Raw genomic sequence first — 21,626 nt, 5'->3', positions numbered from 1 at the left:
TTTGTCAACAGAAAGTGCGCCAACGTCGAACTCGCAAAAACTTTACGTGCAAAATTTGGGCCAGATACAGTCCTTATCCTTGGTAATTGGACCCCAGGCATGACCCGTTACCATGAGCCAATCCGTGGCAAGGGGCTGCGGAAAATGCCAATAGGTCAGGGATTCACTGTTTATTTGATCGACAAGGATTGTACTTCAACGTTTGCCCACTGTGTGAGAGTAGGATGGAGAATTTTCACAAAATTGATGATCCTCGTCTAAAGAACCCTAAGCACAAGTACCACGTCGCAATGGCAGCAGCAGCAGCAGAATGGTCAGCAGCAGCAGGAGCAGGTGGCTGCAACAGGCGTTAATACAATTCCGGCAGTAGAAAAATCTCGCCAAATTTATGATACGGCTTGCTCCAGTGCACAATGGAAAACAGTCTGCAAACCTTTAGGGCCGACGGAACCAAGATCAAGAATGGCAAAAAAGTGCCATCAGGCAGACAGAAGTGAAATCGTGACATGGCTATGGTGCTAAACTTTTGTATCATTCTTAACTCCCTTGCAGGCGAGCGTCCTCCCTGTTGCTTGCGCAAAAATGGATCATCAGGGTTGGCTGAAGCCGAGTCAACAGCGACATCCGAGACTTTGATCAATACCAAGTGTGTGCGCAAGAATCTATCTGCCCCTGCTTCTCTTTAAAAGAAGCAGCAAACTGATTAATATCCTCAACTATAGTGGTATATTGCCACTAGTTTCTAAATACTTTTTAGGTTGCTAGTCAATCTGAGGGAAGGATGTCGTTTTGAAGGATACTTGTAGCCTCATTCTTTTCCTATAGTGTAAATGTGCCAAATAAATTTAAATAAATTACTTTACCAGCGGAAAATTACAATCGTCGAGTTGTAAAGCTCAAAAAAACTTGGTTTGAAATTTTTACATTTATTTAAATTCAGATATTGTACCGTACAGATTAGTATTAAAAAGATAAGTGCATATTGATTTATAAATTGACCAAATCGCTGCTCAAACTAATAAAATTAAGAGAAACCAAAATCAAAACAATTTACAAAAATTTGATTGCTGTGTGTTAAAGACAAAAGCATACCACCAAACTCATCACGTTGTGGATTAAACCGGATATTTTGCCGAACATCACTGGATGCAAATCTTTTTACATGATTAGTGCCTTTTGCATGCTACCTTTATTTTTCTTTGTGAAAATTTTTCGGGTCAAGCAGAAAAATGGGTAAACTGGGCTGCTTTTCTACACAAAAACCAATTATTTATTCGATTACTAATGTGGTTTTCTGCCTGCTTTTCACAAATCCAATTAATTGATACACTGTTCCCATCTGTATTTGGAAAATACGTTTTTTCTATTGATTTGTAATCCTTGTTTTATTATTTTCTTCTCAATTATAACTATACTTATTGCATAATCTATATTTTTAGACTACAGTTGTAAATTCCGTGTACACAAAATGGGCAACCACATGTCATTTACAGTGACGGAGAGTGAGTTGCAACGCCAAAAAATTGCCGAGACAATGACCTTATCTTTAGATCCGCGAGGCAAATCAGACGCAATAATGATGACAGTATTTATGGCTACATACTTTATCAATCTACTAGCGGCCCTCTTCTTACTGTGGAACAGAAAATACCCACCGCTAAAGTCAAAGGGCCCAATACTCATGACCTTAATGATGGTAGTATCTGTGGTCTGGTTTGTCGGCGATCTCCAAGGCAATGGGCACCTGCCTTTGGCAAACACGCCACTGACTAACTGCAAGGCGTTTGGATTCTGGATGCGAATTCTAATGGGCGCGTGCACCATCTGTGCATTGACAGCATTCAGGGCGTACGGACTGTACCGTGTTTTTTTCCTGAATCTTCCATACCACACCATCGGACTATATCTGCCGTTTGTCATCTATTACACGATCATGCTTGTCTACGGAATTGTTTCGCAGGTACTGAAATCTTCTCTAACTATAGAGTACTCTGCGTCTCTCGACATTTGCAATTATACCCGGCCATTCAAGACGTCACTATTTGTGTTCATGTGGTTGAGCTGGGTCGCCATGATGGGGGTATTCTGGAAAATTCGTAATATCAAGAGTTCGTTCAACGAGGGTCGCGAAATGATGGTAACATGTGGAATCATATTTGTATTGCTTGTAGCTGCAACAACTATAAACTTTACACGCCCAAGTTATCCACTGTACCTTTCATTGCGCATGCTAACCACAATTTTAAACCACCTTGCAACTACAGTACTCTGGTGGCTTATTATGGCAGTGCCCATGTACAACTGCATGTTTAATCGGCAGGAGTACCTCAGTCGGTGGATTCTGAAGCTGCGCAAAGACGGTCTGCAGAACGAATACGATGACGACCCAAGCGCACCCAATGGTCATAGCCATGTACTGTCGGCCTCGTACAATGTGCGCAATAACATGCTGTATTCAGGTACCAGCGGCAAGGGGGATAGCAAGGGATTCCAACAACTTGGCGACGGAGGCTACCAGAGCAAGGGTAACGTATCTCAACTAGGTTCTCGCGGGAAATTTATACAGCCTCTCGAAAATACGCTTTACCATAATAACAACACAGCTTACAATCAGAATTCTCGGTCTTTGGGTGCAATAGAGCAACGCCTAGAAAACGTCATAATGGAAGCAAGACCAGAGTCGCCGACATTTAACGCATCAAACGGAATTTAGAATCCTATCATTGTAGTATGTTTATGCTTACTTAATACAAAATGCTCATCTTAGTTTTAGAATTTTCAAATGTATGATACACATGACCAGACTAAATTAGCATTTTACCTTGCTCAGTTCAATGATAATTAGGCTAAAATCCTTTTTAAATAATATTCGAGCAAAATCCTTGATAAGATAATATTTTTCACACCCAAATATTTTGTCTTAACTTTGAAATATAAAAAATCAGTTTGCCAAAATTATCCCGATAATATAATTGTAAAAAATCAATTGTTTTAATATAATTGTTTGATTTTATTGGGTTGTATGGCTCTTAAATGCACCAGGCATTTAGACAAATTTGAAATTCAAGCCTAGTTGGTAAAAATCAGCAACTGTTATAATTATACTGGGAAGAAATACGAGTTTGAATCTGAATTTGTCCCCCAAAGATGTATATCAATATTAATGTACTTGTTTTTTATTTCTTATCATTCCCGACTTTTAATATTTTTACACAAAGCCCATGCACGTTTTGTTGGTCTGACGATATTCAGACACTCTTTTGCATATTTTGTTACAATCCACTTTCCGCTTATTCTTTGTGTTTTGCATGCATTGTTTGCATGGACCTTTTTTGGTTCCCACAAGACCTGTTGATCGTTCTATCCACACACCTACCCATCTATCTATCCATTTATTTTTTGTACATTTACAAATTGTATAATATTTTAAATATATTGCAGCTGCATGTATGCATTTACCCCGGAAAGTCATTTGTTTTTAAAAAATAATATAAAAGCATGTCAACAAAAACAAGGAACAAACGCACATAATAATATTTTTAATTCAAAAAAGCATAGTAAAATATGATTCACCGGCTGTTTGTATTTCTGTGCTCACCCATTTACTCATTCACGCATTTCCATTGTGATTTCTGCTTTACGATATATGCAACCGCTCTTTTTTTGATGAAAGGTTCATGTATTTTTTATTTTACTACATTGCCAATTCATTTTTCAGACTCGACTTATTTTACGCTAATATTGTTTTGCTATTATATTTTTTATTTAACAAATGGGAAACCAGCTATCGTTTTCACTGACAGAATGCGAGCTGGGGCGTCAAAAGGTTGGCGTGACCATGGATATGAAGGTGGACCCACACGGCAAAGCGGACAAGATCATGCTTATTGTCATTTCAATAATCTATTTAATAGACTTTGCGGCAGTGCTCTATATGCTGTGGAACATAAAGTATCCGCCGTTGAAGGCCAAAAATCCAACCATCATGACCCTGGTAATGATTGCATCTATAGTGTGGTTTGTTGGTGATCTGCAAACCAATGGACACGTTCCTCTGGCAAACACACCCATGACTAACTGCAAGGCGTTTGGAATTTGGGCTCGGTTGTTGTCTGGCGTGTGTTTACATAACTCATTGATATCGTTGAGGGCGTATGGAATGTACCGTATGTTTTACCTCCATCTCCCGTATCACGGCCTGGGACTTTATCTTCCGTATTTTTTGTATATCCTGTGTCTAATTGTCTTTGGAGTTGTTGCACAAGTGCTTAGTCCTGCCATATCGACTATATATGTTTCGGGCTTTGACATTTGCTCCTACACTGCGGGGTTCAAGGCGGCCATGTTTGGGTTTCTGGGGGCGACCGTGCTTATTGGGGCAATTTCTCTTTGGAAGGTCTGCAGTATCAAGAGCTCGTTTAACGAGAGCCGGGAAACGCTTATTTCGTACATTATTATGGTTGTAGCACTTGCGTTTGCAATTGCAGTTTTGTACATTGGTCCAAAATACACCCTAGACATACGTTTGCGCATCATATTTATATCGCTGTCGCATTTCCTGGCAAATATATTGTGGTGGCTTATCATGGTGGTGCCCATGTACAAATGTCTATTTGATCACGAGCGGTATCTCAAACAGTGGATCAGCAAGCTGCGCAAGGACGGACTGCAAAAGGAGTATGATATCAATTCAAACACGTCCACTGCCAACAGCCACCGACTTTCAAGCTCGCACAACAGAAACAGCACACTGCTAGCAAGCAACAAAGGTTGCAAAAAGGACGGAAATTTTTATACAATGGAAGAAAGTGTTTATGAAGACGGTGACAGTATTAGAGAAGGCAGGTGACCTTGATGTGAAGCACTTTTTATTATATTTTAATTTTAATTCATAATAATTCACAAATTAAGAATTTTACAATTGTTTCTGGGTTAAAGGCTGTTATAATTTACTAATTTTTAATGTCATGACGCAACATTTTGGCAACGTGTAGATGTAATAAATAACAATGAGGTTTACAAGGAATTTATATATAGTTTTCTAAGTATAATTACTCATATTATTCGGCTTTTGTTATATTTAACATTTGTTATAAACCAACTCAGTTATTCAATTGTACAAATGTATACAAAGTCTACGACTGGTATATTCAATGTGTTAATGTACGCTTGGAGTGCCAAAAATGACGCTTCAAAATTAGAACATAGACTTGCAAGCATGAATTGAATTAAAACCTGCATACCAAGCAAGTAAACCCCATTTAATATTTTGCAAAAATCATTTTTCTGAAAGCTCTGTTTGTTACTGTTTAGTATTGTGCTTATGACTTTTGAACGCCTTGGGATCGCCACTATTAAAGATTGCTTTTAGCTGCTTGCATGCAAGCATACTTGGTGTCTTACTGTGATAACACAAAACAGGCAATAATTGACGATCGCCAGCATTGCAAGTACTCGACGTGGAACGAGTGACACTTAGTCAGTTATAGCTCTAAGATAGAGCAAAAACAGAAAGTTTGAAATAGGCAAAAAATATAAAAAGCCAGATAATTACTTGTTTAAACACAAACAAAGCCCAGAGGCAGTGAAACGATAAAAATACAACCTAAAATGTGGGAAATTGTATATCGTTTTATAATTGGCTTACCCACCCCCAATCAGTTTTTTGTTTATTTCATTTTGGTATTTAATTATTAGTTGGTGCAAATACACGTGTTTTTTTGCAAAAGCAACTAACAATGTTATAATAATTTAATAAAAATAAACAGATTTTCACGTTTACCATTAAAGGAAATTGCTGTTCTGTTATTGAATTTTCAGTGTCTACATTTATTTGCGTCAGGTTTTTTTTTGTTGCCATGAATTATATTTTTGTTCCCATACAAAATTTTCATATAAAGGCACCTTTGGTCTCGTTCCGATTTTAGTTTAGCACATCTTAAATTCCCATCAATTTTAATTATAAAGTACACATATTATACACCTACTTTTTTACAATACTATTTTTTATTTTACCAAATACTTTTTATTCAACCCCTATTTCTTTGGGAAATGGGCAACCGGTTGTCATTTTCAGTGACGGAAACTGAGCTGGCGCGCCAAAAGTCCGTTGAAGATATGAACTTAACGTTAGATCCACGAGGCAGGGCTGACGCAATCATGCTAGTTGTCATTGCAACAGTATATGCAATGGACGCTGCAGCGGTCATATTTATGCTATGGAACAGGAAATACCCCCCGCTGAAGGCTAAGAACCCTTTACACATGACTTTGATTGTGGTGGTATCCATTATTTGGTTTGTGGGGGATCTTCAAGGTAGCGGCCACTTACCCTTGGCAAACACGCCTTTGGCCAATTGCAAGGTGTTTGGGTTTTGGATGCGGGTTTTAATGGGTGTGTGCTTGCAGAATTCGCTGATTGCGCTAAGGTCGTACGGGCTGTACCGCGTGTTTGGCCGTTTTCTTCCATATCACAGTCTGGGACTATATCTTCCATACGCACTCTATTGCCTAATCTTACTCACATTTGGTATTGTTGCGCAGGTGCTGGACCCTTCTATCTCAACTTATTATATTGCGGACCTTGATCTCTGCGTTTTCCATCGGGGATTGCTGGCGGCAATGTTTGTGCTTTTATGGGTAACCATAGTTATTGGGGGAATCGTTCACTGGCACATCCGCGGCATTAAAAGCTCGTTTGACGAGAGTCGCGAGATGATGATTGCGTACGTCATTGTGATTGCTGCGGTTACGCTTTCAACGGCCCTGACTTATTCAACCCCACTGTATCATCTGAACGTTCGTTTGCGTATAATCTATACGTCGCTAAACCATATTGCGGGAAATTCACTGTGGTGGGTCATTATGGCAAAGCCCCTCTACAAGTGTCTGTTTGATCGCGAGCGGTATCTCAAACAGTGGATCGGCAAGCTGCGCGATGACGGACTGCAGAAGGAGTACAACGTCGATTCGAACGAAGCAACTGCTGTTGTCCACGGATTTTCAAGCTCGTACATCAAACGCAGCACACTGTTGGCAAGCACCAGTGGGAACAAGAAAGGCGGGGATTTTCATCCGATGGAAGACAGTATTTACAGTGACGGGTATGATTCCAGAGACCGTACGAACACCATTTATTTCCAGCATTCTGAAAGCCCACTAACTTTCGACGGTGGAATTTCAAATGACCTGGGTAATTGTTTTCCGTCAGCGGCGGGACAGTATAATGGCGACGTTATGCTAGAAGTGGCAACACAATCGTTGGATTCTGAGGCCGCACGTAGAAATAACTTACTCACACAGGCTTGTCTTACTTCTCCAAGACTCCCTTTGAAGTTACCAACCTTGGTGTCGTTTCCTGAGGATTCAATCACAGTGCGGCGTAATCCTGGTGCCATTCAAAGCGAGAATTTGGACAATTATGATACAGAAAAGCGTCAATTGATTTAGAGTTCATTAATATATATGGTTGACAAGTAACAAAATCATTGTCGGGCGATTGGATAGAGAAAACACATTCAATGACTTTACATGGAATACAATAATTGGTGTAAATATAATATTTGAAAAACCAACTTGGAGTATGTGTATTATATACTCCAAAAAACCATTTGCTAATATTTTAAAGGAACGGCTGTCTAAAGGGCAAATAAAGCAGGACGATGTTGTAATGTAAAGATGGTCAAAACATATACAATATTGTGAGTTTTATAAGTAAAAGTAACTTTGGCAAATATTTTGCGCTTCAATTCAATTGAACATTGAAAAAGCTTGCAACCAGTCGAGATATATGCATAAATCAATTTACAAATGCATATTCAATGTAGATCTTTTTGCTTGCATATATTTTTGCACATAATTGATTGCCGTTTTCTTTGTAGTATTTTGCATCATGCCAACCAGATGACTACTCAATCTTCTTTCTAATGCCAAAGCCTACACGCAAATCCAACATATCCGATATATTGCCTTCTTGCTGTTCACCAACAATTATTTGACTTTTTTTACAACTATGAGTCGGAAAAAAGAAAACCGCGTCCGATTGTTTCACTTAAAAATCGTTTCCACTTGATATGCCCTTTCTTATCTTTATAAGCATTTTCAATGATTATGATATTTCAAAACAACTTTTACTTTTTATTTCATATACTTTTTAATTATCTAAAACACCCAGTTACACATATCATATTCAAAAATGGGAAACCAGGTATCTTTTACAGTGACGGAGAGCGAGCTACAGCGCCAGAAAGCCAATGAGAGAGCGAGCACACCAATGGACCCGCGAGGCAAAATAGACGCAATAATGATGGTTGTATTTGCGTCTATTTACTCTTTCGATTTTTTGACGGTTATCTTCTTACTGTGGAACAGAAATTATCCGCCACTCAAGTCAAAGGGTCCAATACTCATGACCTTGATAATATTGATATCTATGATCTGGTTTGTCGGCGATCTCCAAGGCAATGGGCACCTGCCTTTGGCAAACACGCCACTGACTAACTGCAAGGCGTTTGGATTCTGGATGCGAATTCTAATGGGCGCGTGCACCATCTGTGCATTGACAGCATTCAGGGCGTACGGACTGTACCGTGTTTTTTTCCTGAATCTTCCGTACCACACCGTCGGACTCTACCTGCCGTTTGTCATATATTATGCGTGCCTTCTCATTTATGGAGTGGTTTTCCAGGTATTGAAGCCCGACATAACGGTTATGTACCTGCCGTCCATTGACATCTGCAAGTATACCCGGTCATTCAAGATGTCACTATTTGTGTTCATGTGGTTGAGCTGGGTTGCTATGATGGGGGTATTCTGGAAAATTCGTAATATCAAGAGTTCGTTCAACGAGGGTCGCGAAATGCTAATATCTTGTGGGATCATATTTGGAGCACTTTTAAGTGCAACAGTCATGAATGTCTCACGCCCACTGTATCCCTTGAGCTTGTCTCTTCGTGTGATAACAACAGTTCTAAATCATTTTGCGGCCAATGCACTGTGGTGGATTATCATGGCGGTACCCATGTACAACTGTATGTTTAATCGGCAGGAGTACCTCAATCGGTGGATTCTGAAGCTGCGCAAGGACGGTCTGCAGAACGAGTACGATATTGATCCAAACGCGTCTGCCAACCATAGTCGTATATCGTCTTCCTCCAACAATGCACGCGAAATTATTTTGCATTCGACCATTGCGGGAGGAGGAAATAACAGAGGATTTTTACCGATGAACGGCGGAAGCCTTCAGAGCAAGGAGTCTGATTCTAGACTAAGTTCGCAATATGTATTTTTGCGCCATTCAGAAAGCCCATTTAATGGTGATCGTGGAATCGATTACTCCCAAGGTTCGCGATCGATGGGCGCAATGTAGTGACGTATTAAGAATGCTGTAGCGGAAAATAGACTACAGTCATCGACTTTTAACATTTTGAATGGATTTTGAATGTTGCGCCCTTGGTTGTTTTTGTCAACTGTTAATATAATACTCCATATTTATTTTTATACACAACTGGTGGTATCATTTCCTGCTATTGCAACCAATGTACTATTTAAGCAAAGTATAACCCAAAATAGGACTTTTTTATCTCAGCGGCTATTATATTGCGGATGTTGTCAAACCATTTACAACTTTTATTTTGCGGTCTAGCATGACCAATCACAAAAACTGTTTCAGTTTAAAAATTTAAACAGGGTATAGCATGCGTCGCCAACAAAATTTTTTGACATAAACGCATGCCATTCGCCACCAGTAAAACCAGCAACATTTTTTATTTCAGCAAATGATTTCCCATTGCCTCATACATCTTATAAACACCCTACTGATTGGTTGGCACCTATTTGCTCAACCAATGGAGTAAGGGTTTGCACTTCAAGTACATTTAAACAAATTGCCAACTAGTTAATCGTCGATCATTTTCCGCTTTTGGTATTCTCTACTGAGTAATACTGTTGTTTATTTTTATACTGAGCTTATATGACAACCTGAGTGCATAAAACCGTCTACATTTCCGCTAGTATATTTCATCATATATTAATTTGAAATTTGAAATTTTATAATTGTACTTGAAATGTTTGCTTTGCGTGCATAACCAAACAAAACAAACCGGAATTCTGCAAGTCACTTTAGGAAATATGATGCGCACGTATTTGGTCCAACTTGCCTTTTGGTAATAATTTTATATTACCATGTTCGTATTGGGCTACTAATGTTGCCAATATTTACCTTGGCCATTCAAATCCCAGACAGCAAATATTTTAGTCCCTGAGACAAGAAGTTTTCATGGAAAGACTTGATTTACTAATATTAACTTATAAATTGTACGTTCAAAAAATACTTGCATTGCCTACTCTATTGTGCAATTTAATTTAATATTCCTTTTATTTTAATTAAATAACGGCACGTTATACAATAATTTGCCTGATATAATTAACAGATGGGCAACCATCTGTCATTCACCGTGTCGGAAAGCGAGCTGCAGCGCCAGATATTCGGCGAGACGATGCATTTTATGGTGGATCCGCGCAGCAAAGCGGATGCAATCATGATTATTATTTTTTCAATTATCTACCGCTCAACTTTTTGGCCATGCTCTACCTGCTGTGGAACAGGAACTACCCGCCGCTCAAATCAAAAAATTCGATACTCATGGCGTTTGTAATGATGGTTTTGCTGATATGGTCTGTTGGTGATATTCAAATCAACGGTCACATATCATTGGCAAACATGGGGGTTGACAACTGCAAGGCGTTCGGTGTGTGGATGCGAATTCTGATAGGCATATGTGGGATTCTTTCCCTTATTGCTTTGAGGGCGTACATTCTGTACCGCGTGTTTTTCTTGAACCGACCTTACCAGTCTGGCGCTTTACCTGCCATTTACCATACACTGGATGTGTATAATCGTCTACGGGATTGTTATCCAGGTTCTAAAGCCTTCCAAGACGACAAAGTACATTCAAAAGCTCGACGTTTGTGAGTTTCACTCTAGATTCAGAGCGTTTGTGTTTGCGCTTCTATGGGTCAGCCTATTAATTGTCGTCGTCGTTCACTGGATGATTCGCAATATCAAGAGCTTGTTCGATGAGAGCCACGGGATGATGGTTACATGCACAATTATGTTTTTTTACTGTTGTTCCAGACCATAATGAACTACACACACCCACTGTACCCACTAGGCATGCGTCTGCGTATAGTAGCAACGGCTCTGGACCTCTTTGCAATGTTCTGTAGTGGATCATTATGGCGGTTCCCCTGTACAACTGCCTATTTAACCGACAGCTTTACCTTAACCAATGGATTAACAAGCTGCGCAGTGATGGGCTGCAGAAGGAGTATGATACAGGCTCAAATACATATGCCGCCGACAATAATGCAACGTCAACCTCGTACAATATACAGAGCACATTGCTGATAACAGGTGCTGAGGGGAATAAAGGAGTCAGGCTTTTCTACACCATGGTCGAAGATTCTTATGAGAGAAATACCGCCCCCTCTGGTAGTACTACGCACACCGGCTTTTCACAGTCCTTTGGCACGTTCGCATTTTCCAATGAAAACATTCCAATGGAAATACTATCAGGTTTGCCAAACACTAACATTGCGCATCGGGACGTGCCAGCACGGGCTCGGCCAATTTCAACATAGCCCCATTCGCTGCCACAAGATGTAGACCAGTGGAATGGTCCAACCACCGACCTTAATTGCTACAATATAACTCAGGAAATAACACACGTAAACGCACCGCCATTGTTCCCCAAGCATGTGGTTTTGGCGCCACTCAGCCTTGTTGCAGCTCACAATAGAACCTTGGACGATTGCAATTCTAGTGAGCGCCGGCTGATTTAGTCAATAAAATGTTAGCGTTTACGATAAGTGCAGTTAAATAAAAAAATACATATAAAAGTTACATGGCCAACCCAAAAAGTCAAGATCTAATATGAGCATCAGGGGAAAAGTGCGGCAGAAATTGCAAGAAATTGTCTGCATATGGAGAGCGGCGACGACAGCAAGTAGAGTGTTAGATGGCAATTTTTATTAATGTCAATGTATTTAGGTATGACAAATATAAAATACAACTAGTGGGTGAGCGGCAAAAACAGCGAGAAAGTAATAAACAGTGAGAACAATAGAAATCGATGAGTCAAGGAAGAGCTCAGATGTGTGTAATAATTTAAAGAAAAATAACAGCGGCATAAACACCATTATAAGAGGCTGCGAGATAGGAAGGGAATGCAACGAAGGGCAGCAGAAAATTTAAACATAAGATATACTACAAAAATTATTATTATTGCTTCTACATATCATTATAATTCCGAACCCAACACATTATACAATACCTGGCGTTAGAAGGATGGCAATAAGGCAAAAGACCACCATGTAATGCAGTGAGCTAGAAATATGAATTCTCAGACATCGTGAAATCTACGACAATATTCCTATTAGTCTAAGATACAAAAATATTGTGGTAATATTTATAATAAAATTAATAGATTCTTTACGCAAGCCGAAGATCAGCTGCCTACAATAAAAGTCATGTGTGCTTGATTTAGTACATTTTTTGCATTTCAGATTGATAATACAATCCTGCTTGTGAAAAATAACTTTAATCAAAAGTGAAAACAGTAAGACATACACATACACATACACAAGTAAACCTGTCGTCCTCTATAAAAATATGGGTCTAAATTAATATATTCAAGTCTCAAAAATTACTTAAGGAACTGAAAAAAGAGGGGCAGCGCTGTGTGGGCAACGCTGTAAACATCATTGTTCCTTGATATTAGCCAGCAATAACAGAAATGCGTATAGCGGCCATGAGGGCAATCTTGATTCTTGAAAAGGGAGGATAATGGCTTGAAATGTGTGTTGGGCACCACAAAACCCAATGCTTTTATATTTATTCTGAATAATAATAAAATAGTTAACGGCAAGTAATTTCCAATGCTATCATAAAAAATATGACTAAGCCACACTTTATTATATTTTTAATTACAACAAGCTTAACAAGTCGAAATTAACCTTGACAAATTCGATTAATCCGCAATGGTCTAGTGGCTAGGATCCGACGCTCTCACCGTCGTGGCCGGGGTTCAATTCCCCGTTGCGGAACATACTTTTTGCCACTATCACTAAAGTGGCAAGGCTTCTCGTTTTTTGGCGCTCTTTCTTTTTTACTCTGCATCTGGTCAATCTCGAGCAAGCAGGTTTGGCAACTTTAAATTTTATGTTTGGTTTTTTTTGCCGCTGCATAGCTCACACAAATAAATTTTCATGTGTAATGTCAACTATGCAAAGCACCACAGCAACTCGCTGTGTGTTGAAATTTTGTTAAAAGCTTCTGTGATTGTGTAGTATTAGCACTATCAAATACAAAAAGTGGTGAACACTTGTGTGTTATGAAAAAGATCAAGAGACCCTTTTTCATTTGAACAAATCGCAAAATGAAAGCTGTTTGGCTGTATTCAAAACACAGCCATAGCTAATTGTCAAATGCTTGTAAAAAAATGAAGGTGCTCAGCACAATCAAGATTTTTATACCAAATAAAAAATGTAGAAGCAGCGCGAGCGTCATAATCACAACGCTGCCCCCAAATCGTCAGCAAAAAAGAATACCCCAAAAAAGTCCGAAAACCCGGATTTGAACCAGGGACCTAGAGATAACAACTTAATACAAGCTAGGCTTGTAACGCAACTACAGTCTCCCGCTCTACCGCTGAGCTATTTTCGGTGATTTCTCTGAAACTAGAAATGTCCAGTCAGTACATATCATTGCTAATACATTTTTTGGGGATAGGAATGTCTTGTTTTGGTTATAGTTTTTGATTATGAATATTTTGGCTGGCAAGTAAAGAAACCATATTGCACATACAAAAATACGGCTGTGAGCCACATGTTTAAAATTAAGCAAATAATAGCCGGGGGTATCTTGAGTCTGTTGGTTGGTTTGTAGTGTAAAAACGTTATTTTCTAGAAATGGTATCGCTCTGTTTAATATATATTTTATTTGCCTTCAAAAATTGCCAAAGCATTTTTTATAAAAAAACTGAGAAAACACTGATATTTGGCACTAAAAATATTTGAGCGTTTTTTGTGCTCTCGCTCATCGACAATAATTATTTGCTGCAGCGTTTGTATTTTCTTTGCAGGCCGTGTTGATTATTCAAAAAAACAGCGCGGCTTTGGAGCATTTAGCGCCAGAAACCAGTGCCGCACCCGCCGCACCCGCCCCAGCCACCGCAACCGCCCCAGCCACCGCAACCGCCGCATCCACCAACACTACCCCAGCCACCAACGCCGACGCCAACGCCAACGCCAACGCCAGGACCAACACCGCCCCAGCCGCCCCAGCCACCAATTCCGCCACATCCACCACATCCACCGCCACAAGCGCTGCGCTTAACAAGCGCATCATTAGCATTGTTAGGCGCCGATGCATGCGGAAGAGGGTTGGCATTGGCCGTGGCCAGCGAGATAGCGGCCAGCACGGCAAAACAGCAGATCCAAAAAGAGTAGTGAAGGTGGTCATTTTTCGATGTATGGGTTTTGTAAATATGTAATGAATTGTAATTCAATGTGTGTGCAGATAATATTAAAATAGGTTTTTTAAGTGCAAATGCATCCCTCTTTTATACTTTTCAAACAATTTCTAGTTTTTATATTTAAGCAGTGCGCTTCATATTCAATATTTTAAAAATTCAAAAGATAAATGATAAAAGATTTCAAATCGCCAAACAGTAAAAAAAAACATATTTTAAAACCAACAATCCAAATAATTGATATGAAATGCATCTAAAACCAACTCAATTCAACAATAACCAGAAAAAGATAAATAACTACGGTCACTGTCCGAATCCCACTATCAGCAAAATCAACAACAGCAGATATATCCCCAACTGCCATTGCATTCACAACGTTGTCTTCATCTTCGTCTTCAGACAGCTCAGTATTCGCGAAAAGAACTTGTCGATCAACCAACCTCGCATCATCCTCGCCAAACCTCGACCCAAACCGATCCTCCTCCTCGTCCTCATGCAAGAAATGGCTAAACCCAGCCTCAACCTCGTCATACTCATCCACCCTCCGAGCAGAGGCACTGGCACCAGTAGCAGTGCCATCACCAAAAACAATTCCCGCCGCCTCATTTGTGCTCAGAGGATGATAAGTGAACCGGCTTCCGCCCTCACCACTCCTAATATCCCTCCTCGACCGCCCATCCATACTCAAACGAGAACTGCCCCAGCGAGGAGGATGGTCGTACGACCAGCGCTGAATAGATTGTGGTAAAAATGGAGCCGCACGATCAACTGTCCAAAGGAACCCTTCCTTGGCTGCACTCCCCACCGCCTTGGCCGTAGACAGGGCGCCAAAAAACACAGGCTGGAGCTGCTCCACAATCCCAGAATTAGCATTGGGAACACGTAAGTGCCGCCGCAGCGCCGGGCCCACCGCCGTGCCGATATCCTCCAAGCGCAGATACGGGTAGCGGCTGCGCCACATATGGTAGGCGACATAGGCCAGGCTAAGGAAGAAGAAGGGCAAGAACAGAGACCAGAAGATAGCAACCGACCGGGCCTTCCCAGGACACCACACTTCCTTTGGCCGATCAAGCACCAGGCCGTTGCGGCAGACAGATTGCGGGAGCTTGCGGTATGCCGCCTCAATAATAAAGTAGTCCTCATGATCGTCCGTGCAATTAGTTCTGGGCGCCTGCATACCCTTGACCAGCACACACTTGCCAAAGGCATTGTCGGACGAAGAAGTACTGCGCTCGAAATTGTAATTGCACTCGTAGTCGCGCTCCGAGCACTCGCAGGTCTCCGACAGATAGCGCACAGGGCGGAACTCGTCACCGACATAGCATGCGCGGTCGGATATGCGCCGGTAGTACTGGACCTTGCGGCCGAGCACGCATCCATCCTGGTCGGAAGACAAGTCGATGTGCTTGGGTATAAAAAGCTCAAAATCATCCTTGTTTTCGTGGTTCTTCTCGTCCAGCGGGTCGAACTGGCACATGCGCGGCTGCACACCAGTAAAGTCCAAACCAACCACAATGCCCTTACTGCCGCCATCCTTCTTGCCGTACATGACGAAGCGGCGGCTGGTGCTATCCGGCGTAGTGGTCAGGAACTCGACGCGCATAGCGCGCGCCTCCTCGGGTAGCTTAAGCGACAACCACGTTCTGCCCTGATCCAGCGAGTACTCGACCTCGGATATTGGGTGAATACGATCAGCCACGACGATCAGCCCGCCGTGGTCGCCAAACTCGTGCCACATCGGGCCCTTATGCACAAGCGCCCATTCGACGCCGCCATCCCGGGACAAGTACATATCAGATTGGCCAATCCTGCCGAGAGAAGCACCAACCGTGCCGACACCCATGACCAGACCAACGGCGCCAGCCGAAGAGTAAATATTCTCAGGATCCGACACCTCCGTGTACCCGTGCAAGTGCAGGGCGCAGGTGCCGCTCGCAGGGGCGGTCATCTTACAGGGCGTCTGCGGTCCCTGCACACGTAAGAAGTGCCACCGAGACCCGCCGTCATTCGTAATACGCGTTTGCAGGCGCTTAGGCTTGTTGGTCTTAAGCACATCCTCGGGGTTGGCCACAGTGTTGGCGATGGAAACGCCCTCTAGCGCACGGACGCGCTCAAAGTCCACCAACCCGTTCTCATCGCGATTGACGTACTCTAGCGTGCGACGGTAGTATGTGCCATTCGAGTTGGACGTGTAAATCGAGCCCCACTCAGCGCCCGCCCGGCTACTCTTCGTCACATGCATCATCAGGCCAGCACCGGGCATCTTATGATTGCGGCCGGTCAAGTCGCGGTACTCGAATCCCTCGGGCGGCTCCAGAACAGTGTAGGCCGAGCCCATAGTGAGCTTGTCGCCGGGGAACTTGGCCACAGCCGCGGTCACGCCATCCAGCGAAATATGCATCCGCAAAGACTTGCCGTCCTCCACATCCTGCGACATCAAAAGGAAGCCACCCATGATGGTGTAGTCGGTCGAGTTGCTCACCAAGATATGCTCGTTCTTCGTAAACCAATTGTCGCTGACAACAATGTCGCCGCCCCCGTTGCGCGCATCAGGATGCCGCGCGCAGACAACTGTGTTGTGCTGCGCTTTGGTCAGTCGGTCGGACTTGAGGAACGAGCATCCGCCGGAACCCACCGGCGTCACCAGCGCATCCCAGTGCGCGCCATGATCGCGCGACACAAATGCCTCTACATGGCACCGCCCGGCATCAACCGTGGTGCCGCAACCGGCATTGGGCTGGCCGTGGTAGATGAGCCAGTCGGGGGTGTCCGGGTGGAACCTCAGCACAGGGCCCATAGCGTGTGCGGGCGACGTCGGCAGATGCAGGGTGCGGGTTGTGCGCGCCTCATCGTCAGTGTACATCGCAATGGTGCCCTTGGCCGGCACAAAGTAGGCGTAGTCTTCAAAATATGGGTGCCGAATGACATCCACAATACGAGAGTCTGCAGATTCAGAGGCTGAGGACAGCTCCAACCACCGGCTGCCCTCATCGAGACTGACCCAGACGCGGTCACTCTCGGTGCGCGCAACAATATGGTGCGAGTTCTTAAAGTACTGCATATCGGCGACAGGCGAGTCTAAGACAAACGCCGTCGCGTGTAAGCCGCCGGCCCGACCACACACACGGTCAACAGGTCTGGTCAGATCCTTGCCACCGGTGCACTGCGACTGCGAGTTCTTGAGATACCCGGAGCGGCCCTTGTACATATTGCCGTCGTGACAGTCCGCGGGCTGGTAAGGGTCGGGGCCGTCCAGTGTGCACTCGCCGTAGTCGTTGAGCCAGAACCCCTCGTCGCACTCGTAGTCCTGCACGGTGCACTCACAGGGCCGCGTGGATGTCTCTGGGGGATCAAACTCGTTGCCAACAAAGCAGCCGGCGGTGGCCTTGCGGCGCCAGTAAGATGTCTCGCTGCCCAGCACGCAAATAGCCTCGTCGCGACCGCCACTTCTAGATCCAGCCCCAACCCAGCGTGGCGTCCACAGTTCAAAGTCGCTCTTCAAGTGATCGCGCTTGTCAATATGACACTGGCGCGCGTGCAACTTACTAAAGTCCACATAAATAACCATGGTGTCCTGAAAATTGGGGCCACCTGAGGGCATGATCTCACGAGCCAGGATCAAAATACCCTGGCCGCCGCTATCCTCGCCATTAGTAATCCGGTCAACAATAACCTTTGTACCACCGGTCGTAAACCGGTAGGACTTCCACGTGCTGCCGCCATCAACCGAGTACTGCAGCGAGTCTGTCGGATTCGAGTCGTCGACAAGCACTAGCAGGGCGCCGTGGTCGCCGAACTCGTACATATGGTCGGTATTTCGGATCTCCGCCCAGGTAATCCCACCATCGCTCGACAAGTACGTGCGCGCCTGCTTGTACCGCCCCAGGTGAGTGCCCACGGACCCGACGCCCATCAGGTACCCGGGCGCTGAAGACACGCCGTAGAGCGCATCCATGCCCAGCATCGACGAGCGGCTGTACAAGTGGAGCGAGCAGTCAATGCAGTCAATGTCCCGGCCTGAGCTGTCCTTCTGCGGGGCCGCCAGCGGATGCCACGACCGGCCGTCATCCCAGCTGGCCACGGTGCGGAGCAGCTTGTGCACGCCGGGCTTGCCCAGGGCCTCGGCATTGACCACCCGGTTGGCAATCAGCATACCCTCCAGGCCATCGACGCGCTCGATATCAACAAGGCCTTGGCGATTGCGGTTGGTGTGCTGTAAAACCATATGGAAGTGCGTGCCGTTGCTGTTGCTGGCAAACAGCGTGCCCCAGCCGGTGCCCCAGTCCGAGTCGCCGGCCGAATTGGGCGCGCCCTCGACATCAATCAGCACCGTACCGGCGTGCGCCGGCAGCAAAGTGAACGCCTCGGGCTTGATGTTAGTGCCCGGGGGGAACCGCGCCTCATGCACGGACTTGCCATCATCCGACACAAACATTTTGAGCGCAGTGGTGGGTCTGCCTGCATCATCCGTCACGGTCTCAATAACAGCAGCGATGATGAACCGACTGTAAATATGCATATCGACGATTTCGCTGCGTTCCGGGTGTGGCAGCGGAATCACACGGAAGGTGCTGTCGCGGAAGGGCTGGGTGAAAACGCGGATTTCCACGTAATTGTCCGGATTCCGCTTCTCCGCCTGCCGGTCCTGCTCATTGCCATTGCCGCTGGTCAGCCTGTAGTTTGTGCAAATGACCGACTCGGCCGGTAAATCTGCTGCTGTGAACTCCTTGGAGCGAGCGAACTGGCATTTTGTCGCATGTGTGGTGATGCGCGTCCACTTTTGGCCATTGTCCGGGGAAAGCCAGATCTCCGAGTGGCAGCCTGGGCAGGCAGTGCCGCCGACAAACAGCAGCCAGTCGGGGTTGGTCGGGTTAAAGTCAAGCAGCGGCCGGATGTGCAGACTGTTGGCGGGCGACGGCAGGCTGCGCACCTGGGACCAGGTCGCGCCGCGGTCACCTGTGAACAGCAAAAGGTCGGCGTCGGTGTAAGCAAAGGCGCGCGAGCTATGGTAGCGGTGCGCAGTGAGGTAGACGGGCTTGCCGACCTTGGCATTGCCTGTGCTTGCAGCCAGATCAACCTTGATCCACTTGGCTCCCTCGTCGTCCGAGCGGTACAGCTCCTGGCCGGACGTCATCAAAAGGAACGAAGTGCTGTTAGGGAAAGTCATGATATGCGGCTCGCCGCGCATCACCATAGTGTGGTGGCTGACTGGGCCAAAAACCTCACCCTTATTGTTGTCCTCATGGGCGTGATCATCGCCATTGCTGTTGTCGCCGTTGGGTGGCTGGACGCGCGGACACAGCTTGTCCACGGGCTTGTCCAGGTCCTTTGTGCGGCTGCCGCGAACACACGTGTTGCCGGGAATCAGCCGGTACCCAGAGGACGCGTCAAAGCGATCTCCCTTGTGCAGACACTGGCCGCGCGGGATAACCTCCCTGCCAACTAATTCACATTGGCCCTTCTGATCCAGGGCGTAGTTATAGTCGCACTCGAAATCACGCGTGGCGCAGTCGCAGTCAGTCTGCAGGGGCAACAGCACCTGGTCCAGGCGCATGAAGCAGTCGGCGGAGGGTTTGCGGCGTATATGTTCGGAGCGATGCCCCATAATGCAGTCGTCGTCGTCATGGGAGGACATGACAAAGAGCTCGGTGTCCTTACCGGCTTTGGGGTCCTTTGGGTCGAGCGAGCACTGGCGCGACCAGGATTTGGCAAAGTCCACCGAGACAACGACCTGCTCATGGTTGTGGGCGCCCTCGCGTGCCGTGCCCACAGCCAACACAACAGGGCTGAGCCCGTCGTCATCTATGAACAGCGCAGAGATGCGCATCTTCTGGTCCAGCGCGGCATTCGTCCAAGTGTCGCCGCTGTCCAGCGAATACGTGAGCACATCGGTGGGCACCTCGTCGTTGGCCAGGATGAGGACGGAGCCAGAGTCCGCGAGCTGCACGTGGTGGGCCTCCCGGTGCACCATCTTCCAGGTGATTCCGCCGTCACGGCTCAAAAAAGTATCGCACTCGCGCCAGGGCGCTAGCTGCGAGCCGACGTTGCCGACGGCCAGAATGACGCCGGCCGCCGAGGGCGACCCGAAGACGCGGCCGGGCGTCCGCGTAGACGTGACCGAGTGCAGGTGCAGGGCGCACTGTCCGGTCTCCCAGCCGTCCCTCGAGCACCCAAACGCCTTTCCATCAAGGTCCTTCTTGGGGGGCTGTAGAAAATGCCACCGCGCGCCGTCGTTGAACGAAATCCGGCTTTTCAGCTCGAGCTTTTCGCGGTGCAGGATGCCGCCGATACCACGGCCGATCTGCTCCCAGTTGGCCACCTGGTTGGCAATAATCACACCTTCAACCCCATGCACGCGCTCAACGTCAACCAAGCCGCTGGCAGCCCGATGCGTGTGTTCCAGGGACGCCGTGTAGTAGGTGCCGTTTGAGTTTGACCGGAAAAGCGTACCCAGGGCGCCGGCCGACGACGTCTGCACGTCGACAAGCACGGAGTGTGCGGTGGACTCTAGAATGGTGTAAGCGTCCTCCTCTGCGCCCGGCGGCAACGGCAAGCGGGATTCCGCCCAGGTGTGGCCGTCCATGGAGACGAAGAGATCCATCTCGTTGGAGTGTGCGTGGCTGATCGCCGCCATCAGGTAGTTCTTCACGACGCTGACCGCCACAACCCCGCCGCCCGCGCGGTCGCCACCTGTACCGTCGTTGCCGGACCCAAAGTGCACGGTGCGCTTGGTCGAGAAAAAATCCTCCGAAGCCGTCAGCTGCACGGTGCTGCGCGGCGTCTGCTTGTCGAGGATCCCGGCGATATCGCTGGCGAGCGACCGCTTGCCGTCCAGGCTGCGCTTGTTTTCCGCAGTTTCGGATTCCGGCACAATCTCGAGGCAGAATATAGCAGCCTCCGCCATGGCCTCGAATTCCTTTGTCTGCCGCGCCCATAGGCACTTTGCCACGGGCTTCCCATCCCCGAGCAGCGCCGTGATGGCCGAGCCGGCCCTGTCCCCGGCCTTGTAATCCTTGGCTGCCTGGTCAAACCCGTCTTTGGTGTAGTACGCTTCATCGTGGCAGACCATCCTGGGGAAGGGCCACCAGCCACCGG

The 21,626-nt window shown here is 45.8% G+C and overlaps 1 protein-coding gene and 2 non-coding genes across 3 annotated transcripts; 2 read left to right on the top strand and 1 right to left on the bottom strand.

Moving 5' to 3' along the window:
- Positions 1-42: 42 nt before the first annotated feature.
- BX661DRAFT_126621 (uncharacterized protein) lies at positions 43-198 on the top strand (the record flags this gene model as incomplete). Its single annotated transcript, XM_051532471.1, has 1 exon — positions 43-198. A coding segment is annotated over one exon (156 nt), but the record flags the coding sequence as incomplete, so codon positions are not given.
- Positions 199-13,032: 12,834 nt separating this feature from the next.
- BX661DRAFT_t132 lies at positions 13,033-13,104 on the top strand. The gene has a single exon. It is a non-coding gene; the product is annotated as a tRNA-Glu (tRNA).
- Positions 13,105-13,618: 514 nt separating this feature from the next.
- BX661DRAFT_t131 lies at positions 13,619-13,723 on the bottom strand. The gene has a single exon. It is a non-coding gene; the product is annotated as a tRNA-Tyr (tRNA).
- Positions 13,724-21,626: the final 7,903 nt, after the last annotated feature.

The sequence above is a fragment of the Kickxella alabastrina genome (assembly GCF_025024165.1).
Source record: "Kickxella alabastrina strain RSA 675 chromosome Unknown BX661scaffold_39, whole genome shotgun sequence".
Taxonomy (NCBI): domain Eukaryota; kingdom Fungi; phylum Kickxellomycota; class Kickxellomycetes; order Kickxellales; family Kickxellaceae; genus Kickxella; species Kickxella alabastrina.
The sequence above is the reverse complement of the archived record's forward strand: the minus strand, read 5'-3'. Positions and strand labels throughout refer to the sequence as shown.